The 18,169-nt window shown below is 34.3% G+C and overlaps 1 protein-coding gene across 1 annotated transcript; it reads right to left on the bottom strand.

Annotated features, from left to right (window-relative positions):
- Positions 1-7,544: 7,544 nt before the first annotated feature.
- LOC113391601 (isocitrate dehydrogenase [NAD] subunit gamma, mitochondrial-like) lies at positions 7,545-18,126 on the bottom strand. The gene is made up of 7 exons (XM_026627625.2): positions 17,771-18,126; positions 14,309-14,423; positions 13,791-13,942; positions 12,500-12,644; positions 11,068-11,210; positions 10,471-10,622; positions 7,545-9,141 (listed from the first exon to the last, which is right to left on the bottom strand). Exons 1-7 carry the CDS (start codon positions 18,007-18,009, stop codon positions 8,921-8,923), a joined length of 1,167 nt encoding a protein of 388 aa, XP_026483410.1. The 5' UTR covers positions 18,010-18,126; the 3' UTR covers positions 7,545-8,920.
- Between the last annotated feature and the right edge of the window lie 43 nt (positions 18,127-18,169).

The following is an 18,169-nucleotide window of genomic DNA, read 5'->3' as shown; positions in this document are numbered from 1 at the left end:
GAGTCGTGTCTGATGTGTCGATCGGTGTCATAGGCGGCGAGTGTTCGTCTACAGAGTGTGACGTAGTTAGCGGAACGTTGGGACGCTTCGCCGTGACGTCACAGCGCTGTAAAGTCGCGGCGAGACGTTCGAGCGACGAACGTAATCTCTTATTCCGTTTAGTTTTAAGTACAACCTGTCTGATAACTGTGATTTTAAAAAAATATTATAATTTTATTATTAATGTGATTAATATAGTTTTATCGTTTTTAAATACATCTGTGATTTTGACGCCATTGATTATGAATTTAGATAACCCTCTAAGCGGTTTTTATTATTTAATTTTAGGTTTTTTATATCTTATTGTATTATTAGATATTGTTTGTTATGAAAACGCGACGACGGCGCGCTAAGCTGTGATCTAACGTTTTAGATAGCGATATTTGTTGGTGATTTTTGTATTATAAATATAAACATATATATATATACCTATTTTATTTTGATAAATTAATTTGACTAAATATTTTTTGATAAATCGTTGCCGTTTTATTCTGATTGGTTTTTGTTGTTTTAAATTAGTTTTGAGATGCATATTTTTTATCAAATCTGGCTGTATGTATGTGAGTCTATATTATATATAGATCTCTATTTATATATGCGTATTTATTTTCATTCTATAACATAAAACAATCAGTTTAAAAATAAATTTTTATATTCTACACGTAATAAATAAATTTAATCAAATTATTTTTCGGGTATATTTCTAAGTACATTAAATACTTTTTAAGATATAATAAAAACTAATTATTAAAACCACGCACATGTCAATTTTATAAAAAAAAAAAAAGTTTTCCGTTCTATAAAATCACTAACATTTATCTTTATGTATAAAATTCTAGACTTTTTCGAATAGACTGATCCTGTATTGGGCGATCTCATGCAATGAGATATAGTATTATTATTTATTTAATCTATATTTTCTCAGCACGGCTGAGTGACATTTTATTTGTGAATCTGTGACGCCTCTGTTGTTTGTTTTATAATCTGTTTATCGTACAAACGTTGACGTTTCTGTTGACAATTTTCATTTTGACATATGGCAAGTCAGTGGGTTAAAGCCTGCTGTTAACATGCTGATCTATTACGCCTTCAAAATTAAATTGAGCCTGTAACCTCGACCATACCGTTCAATCTCATCACACAATCTCATGGCACAAATAAAAGCCTATTGAGTAATCCTGATACTCAAATTCTAGACTTCCCAGTCTAGATTAAAATTAAAAAAAAATCAGCAATACTTAGCAATGTTCGCAAGAGATACATTATCTTAATTCCAAGGTTAGGAGCGTAAGCGACGGTCTATATATCTTACAGTGTCAATGTCTATGAACAGTGGTGACCTTACCATCAGGTGGCGTGATTTGCCAGTCTATTTACCTATTAAATAAAAAAACGATCAAAGTCTACTTAAAAACTGAGTGCAGTAAGTTATCTCGTTAAGCACAGGCTAATAAGATATGCTGTGTTGCCAGACGTTACCGCCAACTTTATCGATCTTAGTTAATTATTACCACAGCTTAGAAATATTTATCGATTTTGATTCGGAATTAAATACAGATAAATAAAAAATATATTATTATTAATATTATTAAATATAATTGAGGTTATCAAAACAACTTTTGGGCGTATTTTAAACGAAATTATATGTAAATCTTTATATGTGGACATTATATGAGTATAATACCGTATATTTAAAAACCTAGTACATCACTAAATATCAATAGAGATAAAAAACTAAAATATTTTATATCATATAGTAAATTTTTTAACAAAACAAAATTCTAAATAAATTCTAGATAATTTTATATATAATATGTACGAGTCGTTTGCTATCTAACGGTGATGTATATTTCAAATTTACAAACGACTATTTAAACTTTATATGCAATTAAGTTATGCATATATGTGAGTTTCAAACAACAGAGGTACTTTAATTTGAATTTATCCTGACACTTTCGTTTAACTTAACTTGAAAAAAGGCCAATATTGGTGCTTAAAATTGAAAATGCCAAACGCGCTAGTAAATTTTAAAAAAGCATTTACACTATTGCCACTATTAAAAATTTAAAGATATACTCGAATTCGTTTAGAACGAGTTATAAATAATATCGATTATTATATACAAAGTTGATATTTATTTCACTGTCGGAGTTTATTGAAGTTCGAGTCCGCCATCTTGGCTACTATTAAATTTATTGAATTCGTTTTTTGAAATTTTATTTGATCTGATTTTTTTGCACGTGTAAACCGCAGTCATCCTTAGAATGTCAAAAGTTTGTGTGCAATATCAAGCTTATTAATAAGGCTATAGAGCCTAAAATTAACAGCAATTTTGACATCTAAGTAAAGGGAGGGCAACACTGATGAAAATTAATCGGTAGAATTTAATAATTTTTAATTTAATCTTGACATTTTTTTTATTGAATTAATGCAACATTTTTACCATTGGTAAATAATATATTATATCGTCTACTTAAAATTTGCCAGTGTTGCCAATTGAAAAATCTGGCATCAAAATCACAGATGAAATTAAAACCGTTAAAATTTAACCGCCGCATTTATGATCTACTTTTTTTTTTTATTAATGGACTATTAATTTTTACTTTTATTAATTATTATTAATTAATGTTTATATGATTGTAAGTGTAGTTATGCGAGGAGCGCGCTTTGATGTCATATCCAGTCTGATGTGAACAACAAAACTATATCAATATATCGTTAAATACCCCTAACATTTGTATTATTTCCTCCCTCCCCCTCTTCATTACCATTCGTTCACTCTTATTCAGGAAAGGAAAAGGTTTTGGAGTCTCATGCTGTCAGCCAGGTGACGTAAACATTATTTTGAATGTTTTCGCGGGTTAATTTCCCGCCAACATGAGGATCGTTGAAACATCGCATCTGCATCCTCAAATGCGAACTTCCGCACCAATTTAGACATCCGCAACCACTTACGCACCGGCAACATTCGATGCGGAGTTACACGTGGATGCGGATGTCGCACAAGTTGCTACACGAAAGAAATTGCGTGGGGCCGGCGATCGGCGCGTGCTCATTGACCAATAGGAGCGAAGTTTCGTTCGAATTGTGTATCATTTGTTTACCGTAAATTAAACATCAAGTAACTAGACAAATCTGACAAAAGAAATGCTAAAGTTTCGAGTTCAAATTACTTCTTATGGAGTGTCGAGATAAGTAATATCTTTGTGTCCGTTAAAATTAATGAAATTCAGATGGTACTGCTGGAACTTAGTTGAATTTTGAAGATGAAAACTTAAAAAAAATTAGGACCAAGCAGCAAGTACCCAAACAAACAAAAAGGAATTGTCCCAGACGGTTAATAAATGACGGAGTTCCGAGGTGAAAACATGAAAAAAAATACAACTGAGTTAATAATTTTAATCTTTTAAATCGATTTTAAATAGAATGTGAAAGAAAGTTAGACACACACATATAAAATACGATATTTTAATTATATTCTGTTCAACAAATCCCAATTAATAAAATTCATTTGTTCTCGCAAATAATGGAATCCTTAATGATACATATGATCCTCCATCCTTAACTAAACACTCCATAGTACTTCTATAAAAAAATACCTGATCAACGACCTACTCTTTAAAATTCGCTTTTAAATTAATAAAGTACAGACTACAATAGACTTCTTTTTTGGCTTTAAATTTTAAATTATATTACTATAAATACATTCGACTAATGCTTTATTTACATCGTCATAACCAAATTTTCAACAAGTTTAAAAAATATTAAATTTCGTCACATACTACAATTAAAGCTCACAAAGAGATCATTTATATATATCAAAAACAGAAGAGGACGTAAAATCGACCCTTGTAGCACGCCTATTAACTCACGACCCAGAAAAACAAAACATTTATGGAATTCTGTCCTTTGTCTATTAAAAATCAGATATTATCAATCAGATTTTGGTAACATTTATTTCTTAGTTAGAAATACCTATATTTATTATTTGTAAATAAAGACTATTTAAATAAAGTATATTATGATTATCAATATCTTTCGCACTCATTCCAATCAAACGGATTCGTTTCTCATAAAAAAAAAGTATAAGGATTAAGGAATATTAGAAGATATAATATATAGCATTAACATATATTTAATACATAACATAATAAAACATCAAAAGCACGAATAAATATATGTATTTATATAATTAAACGGATACACAGCTGTTCTGTTAAACTCACTTCCTATCCAGACCGATTTTAAGTTTTGAAGGGTAGGGTAGGATTAGTCTGGTGTGGTCAAAAAATCAATACATCCTGTATTTAGACGATAGAAAGGCATGATATGTTATATATAATTGTATGTAGCTAACATAACTTTGTTTTCTAAATGTTGAAAAAGAGTAACTACTGAGCTTCTTGCCGGTTATTCTCGGTTGAATCCACATCGCGAACCGGTGGTAGCTTCACTTAATATAGTTTGTCATATTCAAATGTGCTTGTAAAAGCCCCTGTTTTTTTTATAAACTTATGGTGACACTCTGAGTTGCGTGACCAGTATATAATTTATTAGATTTTATAATAATTATAGTCAGTGTCTGCGGTGATACGAGTTAGTTCTCCCAGAACAGCTCTATAAAGATCACACAGATCTATATCAGGGATGTTATGGATTTATAATTTCTGGGTTATGATGCAATGTAACAGCCTGTGAATGTCCTGGTGGACTAAGGCTTCCTCCACCACGTTGCTCCAATACGGTTTGGTGATACACATAAATAAGGCACATGGTAATTCGGTGATCGTTTGCCGGTGCTTAAACCTGCAATTATCAGTTAAAATGCACGCGTCCTAACTTCTTGGCCATCTCGGCTATGGATAAGGATCTACATGAACAATACCGGTTTCAAGAAATTTACGTTTTATTAGAAATTTTAAAAGAGATTATAATCAATGTAACAGTTTAACTTTATTTGTTGTATATTATTTAGTATTAGACATAATATGCCGAGATAGCCGAGTGGGCTGAGATGGCCGAGTGGTTAGAACGCGTGCATCTTTACCGATGATTTCGGGTTCAAACCCAGGTAAGCACCACTGAATTTTCATGTGCTTAATTTATTTTCATAATTCATCTCTTGCTCGGCGGTGAAGGAAAACATCGTGAGCAAACCTGCATGTGCCTAATTTCAACGAAATTCTGCCACACGTGTATTCGGTGGAATATGCTCCATGCCTTCTCCTCAAAGGGAGAGGAGGCCTTAGCCCAGCCGTGGAAAATTTACAGGCTGTCAATGTAGACATAATAATAGAAACAAAACCTACTCTCTTTAAGTATTAAATATAAAATTATTTATATCGGATTCGGTTACGGTTTCGGATATATATTTCTCTTGGATATCCGAGCCATTACGGGACTCCATAACATCCCTGATCCATATGCCCGTATAACAGGAGCCGTCACAAGCACAACATTACGCCTGTCTAAATATCGAGGCATGTTCCATTTTGACTTCCAGTCCATTCAACGTCACAGAATACTAAAGAAGTAAATCAATTTAATTTATTTCTACACTTAACAAATACAGATTAAAAAAATACAGCTTATAGGACGACAGCCTTCCTTTCTTTTGCCACTGGTATAATATTAGCTGAAAACATAAAAAAAAAAACATTAATTATAACTTCTGAATTAACTATTATGTACCAATATTTTAATTTAAATACATAAATATAGCAGGAACTCTAAATACTTTGAATCTACAAAAATAAATTACCCGAAGGGGTCAAACAGGAGTAGGTTGTTTAACTTAAATAGAAGGGATAAAGCCTTTACTTTATTAATATGTAGTTGCGAAGACAAAATAACTTCCAAATTAGACATATATTATCCAATTGTGATTAAACTTTAGTTGTTCTACGTACACCCGAGGAGGTTCACACCGCATATCAAGTTATTTTTACGTGTTTTTCCTTCAAAATAAACAATTTATTTTTTAATGATAAAGTAGGGCTAATGACCCACCTGGTTGTAACCACCCTCTAACAAGGACATTGGCGCCATTAGAAATATTAAACATTCCTTAAAACAATGCGCCACTAAACATGGAAGCCAAGATGTTATATCCCTTGTGCCTGTAGTTGCTCTGGTTCACCCCCCCTTCAAACCAACAATACTAAGTATTGTTGTTCCGCGGTATATATCAGTACCTACCCAGACGGTTTTGTACCCTACAACCAAATCATATTCTATGTAGACCATTATTCTACGCGTGCGAAACTGGGACGGCTTGCTTGTAACTTAGAAAACATATCCAATAATTATACAATTTGTTTCATTTGACAAGGCATGACATAAATATACACGTTATTGGTGCCCTTAATAACATCATATTCATCACACACATACATGATACATCTTACGGCTTGCCTTGGTAACCCCCCCCCCCCATATTATACCCACCATATTGTCATCATTACACCTCTGATCCTTTATGCTATCAACATATCTATCACCATATTTAGAAATAAAACTCGTGAGATTTCATTTATATGTACTGTTAAATAAAGGTTATATATATTTGTATATTATACTTTTTTTAAAGTATTGTAGCAATGTCCCCCCCCCCCCCTAATTACCACTCGTTTTAAGCTTATCACTTGCGTTAGGAGGACGACAATAATCCAAGGCGTCAAGAGCGATCCTGCGACCTTTTACATCGCAAGGCGGTCCGCCTAAACAGTTGCGTTATTCATGATTATAACTACAGTACTTTTCAAGATTTTCTTTGTGTTGCTATCGTAAAAGCATATACATTGAAATACAAACTCCACATTAGCTCCTAAACCTTTGTAGTCCGATTGCACAACATATAATTAAACTGGATCACTTTTCAGACCGGAACACAACGATACTAAGTATTTCCGTTTTCCGGTAAAATATACGAAGTTTTGATGGTATATGTCATGATAGACAGACTTGCTCAAAATCCTACCTCTAAGTAGAACTGTTCTCATTTCAAACATCATCTACATTGTCTTGTTCACAACATGTCCAAAAAATTTATTTACGAATGAATTTTATTGTTTTTCTGTCTCTACACAGATCTGCCACGAAACTCAGTTAACGGTCCTGTACTAACGGTACTTGGAATTACACTATCTCGTGTACAGACAAATATAGAAACCTACTAAAAATTAATTGACCTTTAGAAACCACTAAAGACTGCCTTTTTATATATTATTTTGCCTTCAATGAAACTCAGCTTACTAATTATGTCTAGCACATATAAAATTCTTTTACAAGCATTTTGGAAGTAAAAAGCGAACATTTGGCAGAATATTGCCAATGTTTACAATCAAATAGACTTAAAAAAAACAAATATATAATAAGTATAGAAGCATTTATGTATAACGTATATAAATGTTCAGTCTATTTCAACAGATTTCGTTATAAAATAAAAAAAAAAACGAAATACGAACAAACATTCAAATACAACAAAAACAATAAAACGACAATCTAAAATTTTCGTATTTATTTGTTTACAAACTAAAATAAATATTTAACAGAATACTCGGGTAACTAGGTTACGACATGTTTTCGAACAGAAAAAACACACACACGCTCTAAATTACAGATTAATATATACAAAATTCGTCTAATTATAATATATATTGTATAATAAATACATAAATAGTTGAAACGAAAAAAAAAAAAATCACAATTTAAATTCTACTCAAATTACAGAAGGTTTACTTTGAAAACCTTTTTATATAATCTGTGTTTAAATAACTATCGATAATGGCAGATACAAATATAGCAAACTACAATTGTCTAATATTACTAATACATTTCAAATATTAAAAAAAAAAAAGGTTCTAGTCATTCAGTTGAAATTCAAATAATACTAAAAAAAAATCGTTTACACTCTTAAGATCATTTGTCAAAATAATTTAGCAAATAATAATGTCTCATTAAAGTGCAAGGATGGCATTACTAATTATGATATAAAGTTCAATTCAGAATAAAGCGATATTAAGTCGGAAATTTAAATATAAGCCGTAATTATAGCTAAAAGTTACCTTCAATTATTTAAGTACACTATAATGACAACATTAATAAAAATAAAACCGAATAGTTATATATTTTTCTGTATTGACACATGTCATAGCATTGCCAGTTGCAAAAAAGTGTAATTTTTTAAATTATTTCAGTATTAAGGCTCTCAACTCGCAACTTCCAAAAGTCGGCACATAGTTGCCAATTTGAGTGTTCATAGTACAGTAAAAGATTACTCAACGAAATATCGCTTAAAAAAATCGCTATGGTTTTAGCGAATTTCGCTTATATCTGAATGAACCTTATATTATATATGACTACAGATAAATTAAAATAGCATCAATGTACTGGCAACAACGAATAATCACTACAGATAATACTATTTATTTGTAAACAAATAACATTTTATATAAATTACTTAACTGTCAGGAAATTGTTAGTGAATTTAATCGTGCATCTGTTTTTACAAGTTCATTCCATTTTTAAAATTACATTTGACATATTGTCATTATTTGAAAACAGATTCTTTATTCAAATCTCAATTTATCTTCATCAATAGTAAACTATATGCATTTCTTCGATAGATCTATCTACGGGTTATTAAAAAAACGGACAGCCAATAAAAATAATCAGAATTATCATGATAATACATTAATTTAATATTAAAGTACATAAAAAAGCTGTCGGGATACCTTAGTATATTTACTTTATATGTACAAAAATTTATTTAATATTATATAAATTTATAATGCATCAAACGAGGACTCAATTCTTTGGACATTTCCTTAAAATACTTCCAAATGTAATTAAATTATCATGATAATTGCCAATTATACATTTAGCAACGTCCAATATTACCCATAATGTTGTTGACCACTTCCGATGAGGAGGCTGTACCACCCACGTCCGGGGTGAGGACCTTGTCAACGTTGATCGTTTTATTAACGGCCCGTCTTATCAGGTCAGCGTGGAAGTGGTGTCCGAGATGTTCCAGCATATCGACGGAAGCGTTAATCATAGCTATTGGATTTGCTATGTTCTTGCCGGCTATCGCTGTGCCTGGAAAGTAAAAGTACAATAAGTTATGTGTGACAGCGAATAAATGTTGTGCACCTGGGCTCGGCTCATTTTTTTTAAAACTACTCTGTCCTGTTCAAGTTAGCTTGATCTTTTTGACAGACGGGCTAGTGATGAGAAACAGAAAATATAACATATATAACAGTCGATGGAACGATGGAATGCGTAATTTAAATTAGAATTCAAATTTTTTAAAATTTATTTTTCTAAAAAGAGTTATACCAGCTAAAGTGACCCCAACCAAAAGGACCCCTGTTATTAATTATTATATACATTATAAAGATATTACCAAACTTTTTTTTGTATGGCATTGTTTGGTGGACGAGCATATGGGCCACCTGATGGTAAGTGGTCACCACGGCCCATAGACAAAGGCGCTGTAAGAAATATTAACCATTCCTTACATCACCTATGCGCCCCCAACCTTGGGAACTAAGATGTTATGTCCCTTGCGCCTGTGATTACACTGGCTCACTCACCCTTCTAACCGGAACACAATAATAAGTTATTTGTAGGTAGAATATCTATCTGATGAGTGGGTGGTACCTACCCAGACGGGCTTGCACAAAGCCCTACCACCAAGTAAGTTCAGTACACAACTACATACTGTATTAATGTGTAAAAATGGACAGACTATATCATATTATGTAAGATCTTTATCATCCTCCTAAATGGTTGGATAATTTTGATGTTTTTTTTTGTGTATTCGAGTGGATGATTTAGATTGGACCGGTTAGGTGCTGCTGCCATCGGGAAATAATTCAATTCTCCTTCGACTCAGACAAAATCAGCAGCTTTCATTATAGTAGTTATTATATTCTTCACATATCTCCAAAACTAAACTTTCATGAAGCGAACGGGCAGTCTTATAGCTTAAACAGCAATCTCTTACGGACCACTTTTTGCCAAATCACCATCAACCCCCTTTCAACACCATTGGAGAGGAGGAAAGAGGAGATATTATAAGCCCAGAACGTCTCGTCACCGATTTAGGGTATACATACCCTATATTTATTAGATAGTATAAAAACCGATTCATCTTTTCTATTTTATACTATTGTATACCTATGAATATCACAATTAATTTCAGTTATTTGAGCAACAAATGGTACCATGGTAGGTAAAATACTTTCCATTGGTCTGATTTACTACCCGAGAAGAGTTCTCACAGTTTATAGCTAGCCACCGACGCGATCGAACTCAAAACGTCAATTTTAGTACAAACTTCAGGCACACTTGGTCATCAATTGTATTATCTAGCTTACAAATACGTGGTGATTACAGTTCGATTAAAAATTAGGATCGACTTACCAGTGTTCCTGGTACCGGGCTCGAAGACCGCGTAGTGGTCACCGTAGTTCCTTCCGGACAGCAGGCCGGCGCCTCCGAGCAGACCGCACACCACGTTCGATACGATCGAACCGTATAAATTGGTCATGAGCATCACGTCGAATTGATGAGGCCTAGAAATTAATCATTATTAGATTAAACCTTGACGATGGTTACCACTGGCTTGGAAAAGGAAATAACCTGACCTGAGAAGAACAAGCGAAGGAAACTCAGCGGATTTATACCTAAACTAACTAACAACTGCTAGACTAAAAAAAAAATTCGAAGGTAACTCTGCCAGTCTGTGTTTTCACTACCAAACTAATGAACCGAATTTGATGAAATTTGGTATGAAACCTTCAACTGTTAATAAAGGACATCGGCTACATTTTTATGCCTAAGGTCTTTCAACCGAACCCTAAAACGCAAGTACAGCCGCGGGCGACAACTAGTTACATAATATAGTTCATAATTTACATTAATAATATCCAAACCCACGTGGTTATCAGGTTTCAAGCATTACTACCACTGGGTCAATAAAAAATCACTTTAGGAATAAAACAATTCAAACAAACTTACCTAGCAACAAGCTGCATACAACAGTTATCGATGATCATATCATTGTGTTCGATCTCAGGGTATTCCTCTGCGAGGCGACGAGACGTCTCCAGGAACAGACCATCGGAGAGCTTCATGATGTTCGCTTTGTGAACCGTGGTTACCTGAACAATCAAAGGAATTAACTTCTTACATTACATTAACAGCCTGTAAATTTCCCACTGCCGGGCTAAAGCCTCCTCTCCTTTTGAGGAGAAGGTCTTAAAGCATATTCCACCACGCTGCTCCAATGCGGTTTGGTGGAATACACATGTGGCAGAATTTCGTTGAAATTAGACACATACAGGTTTCCTCACGATGTTTTCCTTCACCGCCGAGCACGAGACGAATTATAAACACAAATTAAGCACATGAAAATTCAGTGGTGCCTGCCTGGGTTTGAACCCGAAATCATCGGTTAAGATGCACGCGTTCTAACCACTGGGCCATCTCGGCTCAAATTAACTTCTTAATGTATATTATTTATGGCAACAAAACACATACTAATGTAAGTAATATTTAAATTAAACGCTTACTAAATTAATTTTGTTAGTAGGCATCAGTTCAACAGATTATAAATGACAATTGGGTGTTTCTCCCCGAACCGGTTGTAGACTATTTTCCTTGACAATTAATAAGTAAGTATTACTTCTATATTGAACAAAGATTTTTGACTTTGTCTTTGACTTTCGATGATGTAGTCCCGACCGATTTGGGCTACGGCGTCCAATCACAAGAAAGACTAGCCATAGAGCCTAAACCTAACCAAGACATACTCTCTATTCCGTCATTCTCATAATCAGAAACAGAACCGTTGGTAATGTGCCTGAATACCTCTTTACAGTTCTACATGCTTCCCGAGGCATGGGAATGTTCACACTTCCAACCAGCAGACTCCAGGTTGGTACCGAGAAAATCTCCAGACTAACACACGAAGGGTTCCGTACCATTACATTATCTATAAAAACGGCAAAAACAGTCATGTATTTCGGTATGGGAGCCCCATAAATATTTATTTTATTCTGTTTTTTTAGTCCTTGTTTTTATAGCGGCAACATGAATAAATCATCTGTGAAAAGTGTGTAACTGTCAGGGTTACTGAGATACAAGTCTGATGACAGACGGACAGCGAAGTCACAGTAATAGGTTACCCTTTGGGTACGTGTCCCTAAAAATCCAATAAATTTTTGTTTATCAGCCCAACCTGGATTTTGAATCTAGGACCTCGAGATCGAGCAGCATTACATCTAGCCAATAGTAAATCTTTAAATATGATAATATTAAATTGATGCATTTTTAAATTGTGACACTTGAGCAGCCTCGTAGAATAAACTAAATGCTTCAAGCTTTGGCCCAACAGCGGGACTTACAACACTTAACACTAACAATAGCGATATAAATGGATATATCTCACCTTCTTCCTGCCGTTTCTCTTGGCAAACTCGAATGCGAATCTCGCGACGCGCTCCGAGTTGCTGGCCGTTACAACTTTCATGGACTCGATTACCCCTCGGACTGATTCGTGTTCCAACATGGCGTACTCTCCTTCGGTGTTCTGTCTGAAATTATAAACAATATCATTTGAGATAAATTCAACATTTGGTTGCATCGAGGCTTTTGACTGACGACACTGACTGACATGTTAGAAATTCCCAGAGATAGAAGCAGATTTCAATTCAGATCACACACACACATATACATGCCTGTAAATTTAATGTAATGCCTGTAAATTTCCCTCTGCTGGGCTCCACCACGCAGCTCCAATATGGGTTGGTGGATTCACGTGACAGAATTTCGTTGAAATTAGACACATGCAGGTTTCCACAAGATGTTTTCCTTCACCGCCGAGCACGAGATGAAACACAAATTAAGCACAAGAAAATTTAGTGGCGCTTGCCTGGGTTTGAACCCACAATCATCGGTTAAGATGTTCTACCACGCGTTCTAACCACTGGGCCATCTCGTCTTTTTTCAGTTCCCTGGAGCTTAAAATATGGGGCGAGACCCTAAAGTTGTGGATTTTTTGTCACGACTGTGTCACATATCCTGATTGAAGCAACCCTGAAGCGGGGTTGACCTCGCACTGCTGAACGTACTAATGCAGAGAGCCGAGCCACCAGCGAAGCACGACCCGAAACCCTGCAAGGGCTGAGAATTTCTTGATAGAAAAACCTGATAACATCAAGCTGTCCTGACTCGAGAAATGATCCTACGATTCTTAGGTCCTTAACCGAGAGCCTTAGCTCCCCAGCTATATAAGCTAGCCAATTTTACAACGAAGCGATGTAAAATAGATAGGCATGCCAGCAGTATAGCTATTTAAAAAGATATTTTTGAATGATCTTCGTTAATTCGTACGTAACTAACTTATAAAAAAGCCCAAAAATCTCAGTGGATACAAAACGCCGATCTTAGACGAGCAACACTGACAGAAGAAAATATCGAGAAGAATTTTGAAAGTTTCAGAGAATTGACAAAAGAAGGTCCCAAAGCAGACATAGCTGGTGATCTATTCGATTGTAAACAAATACGAGTGCACAAGTGATAACTTAAACTGTCCGAAATACGGCTAGCACTGTGGGTTAGAGAGAGACAGGAGCCTGCATGCCGTTTCGTTACGTAACGCGTTACGGCGCCGGTCCGTAACGCGTTACGTAACGAAGCGGTTTATCTTCTCAAAGAAGTTACCACTTCAAATATCTTACCTTATAATAACAACATCGATATCCTTGTGCCTCGTCGAGACTCCCGGATAGGACTTGCAGTTCAGTACGTACGCGTACATGTCCAATTCGTTGCGGAGCGCGACGTTACGTGACGTTACGTATGCCGCTTCGCTCTTAGTTTCGATGTTGCCCTGGATATTTAAAGCATATTATAACATCAAACATCCAAGTATTACCAACATTCAACAACCAACTAGTGATTGTTGGGTAACCCATGTCCATTCACAAATTTGGCGTTCTTTTATATTCGATTAAAAATTAAAATACAGCGGACTCCCGGTAATCCGGTCCCTGGCCAATCCGGCACTGATTCGTGACGTCAATGCTGACGTCACGAATCAGATTTATTCCAAACTGAGGAGATCCGATCGCTCCGACGGCTCGAACAAGCCTCTCCGTCATCAGAAGTGGGATCGGAACAAGCTCCGATCTCAAGCCACTCCGTCGTATATATTTCGGAATAATTAGAGTCCTAATTATGAGGCATGTTCAATTACCTTGAGTCCAACACCATTCCTTTTAATCGTCGTGATAGCATACTGCACATCGTCGTCATTGTCAACGTTGGGATCAATGTCGACCAGTTCGAAGTCAACCGGTGCACCGATGTATCTGAAAAGATAATAAATATTAATAATATATATCTACAGAGTTCATATTTAATATATTTACAATAATATTATGTATATTCACATCACAGTAACATTGATCACTTTGATAGAATCAGTGATAATCATTGTATGTGCACGAGACGTAAGGATAAGCTTATAACACCAAGTTTCCGTCACCGCAGTCAATAAATCCTTCTCGGAACAAGGTATAAGCTATAATAAAATTCCGGAGATATTTTTAACTTTGTCGATTCATAAATTCAAAGCAGTTGTAAAAAATACATCAATAAAAAAAGCATATTATTCAATACAGGATTATTTAGAATATAGAAAGGCATGGAGCTAATACTTGTTGACTTCCAGGCAGCATATGTTTCTGTACATACATATATAATTGTATTTAGCTAACACATCTTTGTTGAAAAAGAGTAACTACTGAGTTTCTAGTCGGTTCTTCTCGGTAGAACCTACTAGAGTAAGATCCCAGAGCCCCCAGACCTAAGTAATTTTAGCAAAGCTGAAATTTTGAGGATTTCTAGTCTACTATGTAGTTAAGACAGGTCTAGTCTACTATGTAGTTGAGGTTCTGAGATCTTGGACTATACATTCCGTACCGGTGGTAGCTTCACTTAATATAATTTCTAAAATGACGATTCAAAAGTGCTTGTAAAGGCCTACTTGAATAAAGTAGGTACGTTTTGATTTATGTTTAGAAGAGTTGTTTGAAGCGTCAATAGCGCAATGGTTTACGGGCCGCCTAGAGATGTAAAAAGTCGCAGGATCGATCCTGACCCCTTGAGCTATTGTCGTCCCCACTCCTAAAACAAGTGATAAGCTTAAAAGGAGGGGTAAATGGGAATATTAGGAATTCCTTAATTAATTGAGTGCTTTCCACTCATAATATATTCTAACGCCAAGCAAAAATACTTCGAATTGTTGTGTTACAGTTTAAGGGGTGAGTGTACCAGTGTAGCCATAGGCACAAGGGGTTACATCTCAGTTCCTAAAATTGGTGGCGTATTTTTTACTGCGCCTATGTCTATGGCATTGATGATCATACAATCAAGTGAATCTTTTGCCCGTCCGCCCAAGCCATAAAAAATGTCTACTAGTTGAAGCATGGCTTGAAACTGTAGTTTTAGACGAGAACCCTCGTAAATCTGCCATGCAGCCACCTTAAAGTTTAGTTTGGTATTCATATTATATTTAATAATATTGCATATTTAAATTATAGGTACAGAATATTAAAACTAATTGAGATTATTGTAATGGCTCGCGAAAGGTCGATAATCGATCTCATGGGTCGCACGTCTGACTACGAAATTTGGTCCGTATTGATTAGTGATTCTAGTTTTCAACTTGTATTTAACATCATTTATTGTAGCTTATTTATTCAAAGATATATAACTAGGACTTTCTTTTAGATTCACTAGAGATAAAAAAAAAATGTAATCCAAATCCAATACAAATTATTGAAGTAGACAAAAAAAGTGTACAATAAAGCATTTTTGAATCGTCAATATTTCAACTCTACCAGCGTTTCGGAAAGAAAACTCACATAGTTGCTCGTTTAAAACACATCAGATTTTCGATAAGAGTATTAAGATATATTCATTAAATGTGTCCTAATAAAATTTAAATTAATTAAATTTAAAATTCGTTATATTTTCCAGTATTTTATTAATTGTTATGCATATATCATTGGCTAAAATGCTTTCTGTACAGTATACAAGCAGACAGCAGGGATCACAAGTTTGTAATATATAGTATCTATGTGTAGAGGAACATTTAGTCAGCACAGGCTTTTTCATTTTTTCTCAATTGTTGCGCAAATACAATTATAGCCTAGATAGATAGATAGCCTAGATAGATAGATAGATAGATAGCCTAGATAGATAGATAGCCTGTAGTTAATCCTGGATAAATCACCTTTCTGATGATGAGAGAATTATACAAATCCGTTCAGTAGTTTCAGATTTTATCAATTACAAACAAAGAAATCTTTCCTATGATATCAAAGAAACTGTGCTTTCTTCGGAATAAAATGAAACTTATGTGCTATTCCAGACAATCTTCCATCTCTGTGAAATTTCATCTAGACACTTTAAAAGGTTGTTGGATTGAGTAAGAAACATCTGTCTTTGCATCTTTCGCATTTATAAATAAGTAAGGTGTTGAATTCGCCCACAACAGCTATTCTCACGAGAAACTTGCCAACTACAAATATATGCACAAACACATGTACACTCAATAGTGTGTGTTTTATCGAGTGATCTTGTCGGATTCGCTGTCACATTACATAGAGTAAAAGAATATTTTCATTCAGCAGATTCGACAAGATCAGAGAGACTTCAGACACAAGTGCAAAGGATTTATATACTTTTAAGCATGGTGATGTGAACATTATTCATTTAGAGTCTGAGTTTCAAGATTTTTTTCTCAGAAAACTCAATGACATTTAAACGGACAGATCGAGGAACTCGGGAGTTGCCTAGAAAGCTAACCATTACACAAATAAGGCAACTGATGAAACACACACACTCAATACAATAATAATGTATTCATAACTTTAGTTATTAATAGAACGAGTTAGTTAATAAGTATTCATTGATGCAACATTTGTTAAATAAGAAAATACACATACATTCAGATTACATGTAAGATCAATCAGCAAATTACAGATACTGATCTGGACTACTTTACTTAAACTTTGAATCTAAATATAATTGTAAAAAAACTTTTTTCAAATTAACAAATACCACAATTCTAGTGTTTTAATGACAAAAATCATTTTCAACCTGGATTGTAAACATGCTTAGAATTTGAGGATTAATTTCTTTTTATACAATTTAAGTTTAATTTTAATCTGTATAATTTATACCTTTGTGTCATGTAAATGAAATGTTTATTTTTAATGTATTGATTTTCAGAACAAAACTTAACATAATGGCAACTCTACAATAGCTTATTATAGAATTTATACTTTTCTAATCACATGACAAAGTTTAGTATAAGTATCTTTATGTATTTGTATCTCAAATTTAAACAGTAAAGCTAATATTTATAAATGAATAATAAAATATTATATTTTTAGCGTTTTAATGACACAAATATTTAATTATAAATAATTGAAATAATAATTAAATGAAGACAATATTGTGATCATTGAAAACAAGAGAGTTGATGTGTTTGCGATTTATGACCATAATAAATATTATTTTATATTTAGTTAATTTATAAAGGTCACGAACTATTATCATTCTTCTGCAACAAAGTATATTCTAATTGACCTTTAGTGTGTCAAATTTCAAATGCGCACATGACAATTATCTTGTAGAAGTGACTTACTTGAAAATATCTCTGACGTAACCCATACACTCGGGTCCGATCCCACCACCAGGCAGCATGGTAACGGCATGACGACCACCGTATTGGGCTACTGGGATCAGCTTCTGTTTCCGAATAACAGGTGTTTTGTGCTGCACTTCGAAATCCGAAAGCTCAGCGGGAGCGGCGGCGGAACTAACATATGCCGCACCTCTCAGCTCAGGCAGGAGCTTAATTTTTGACAATAACCTCACAGCCATCCTGGTTCACGATAAAATATCAGGATAAATTCTTTGAAAATGATAATGGATCGTTGGATAACCACAGGAAGAGGAAGGTGAAGTGACAGATTAATTTTTAATTTTCTTCGGTAGATGGCGGTTTTAGTATTGTGTCAATGGGTACAATGACAGCTAGAGT

This window comes from Vanessa tameamea, chromosome 30, assembly GCF_037043105.1.
Source record: "Vanessa tameamea isolate UH-Manoa-2023 chromosome 30, ilVanTame1 primary haplotype, whole genome shotgun sequence".
Classification (NCBI taxonomy): Eukaryota; Metazoa; Arthropoda; class Insecta; order Lepidoptera; family Nymphalidae; genus Vanessa; species Vanessa tameamea.
The sequence above is the reverse complement of the archived record's forward strand: the minus strand, read 5'-3'. Positions and strand labels throughout refer to the sequence as shown.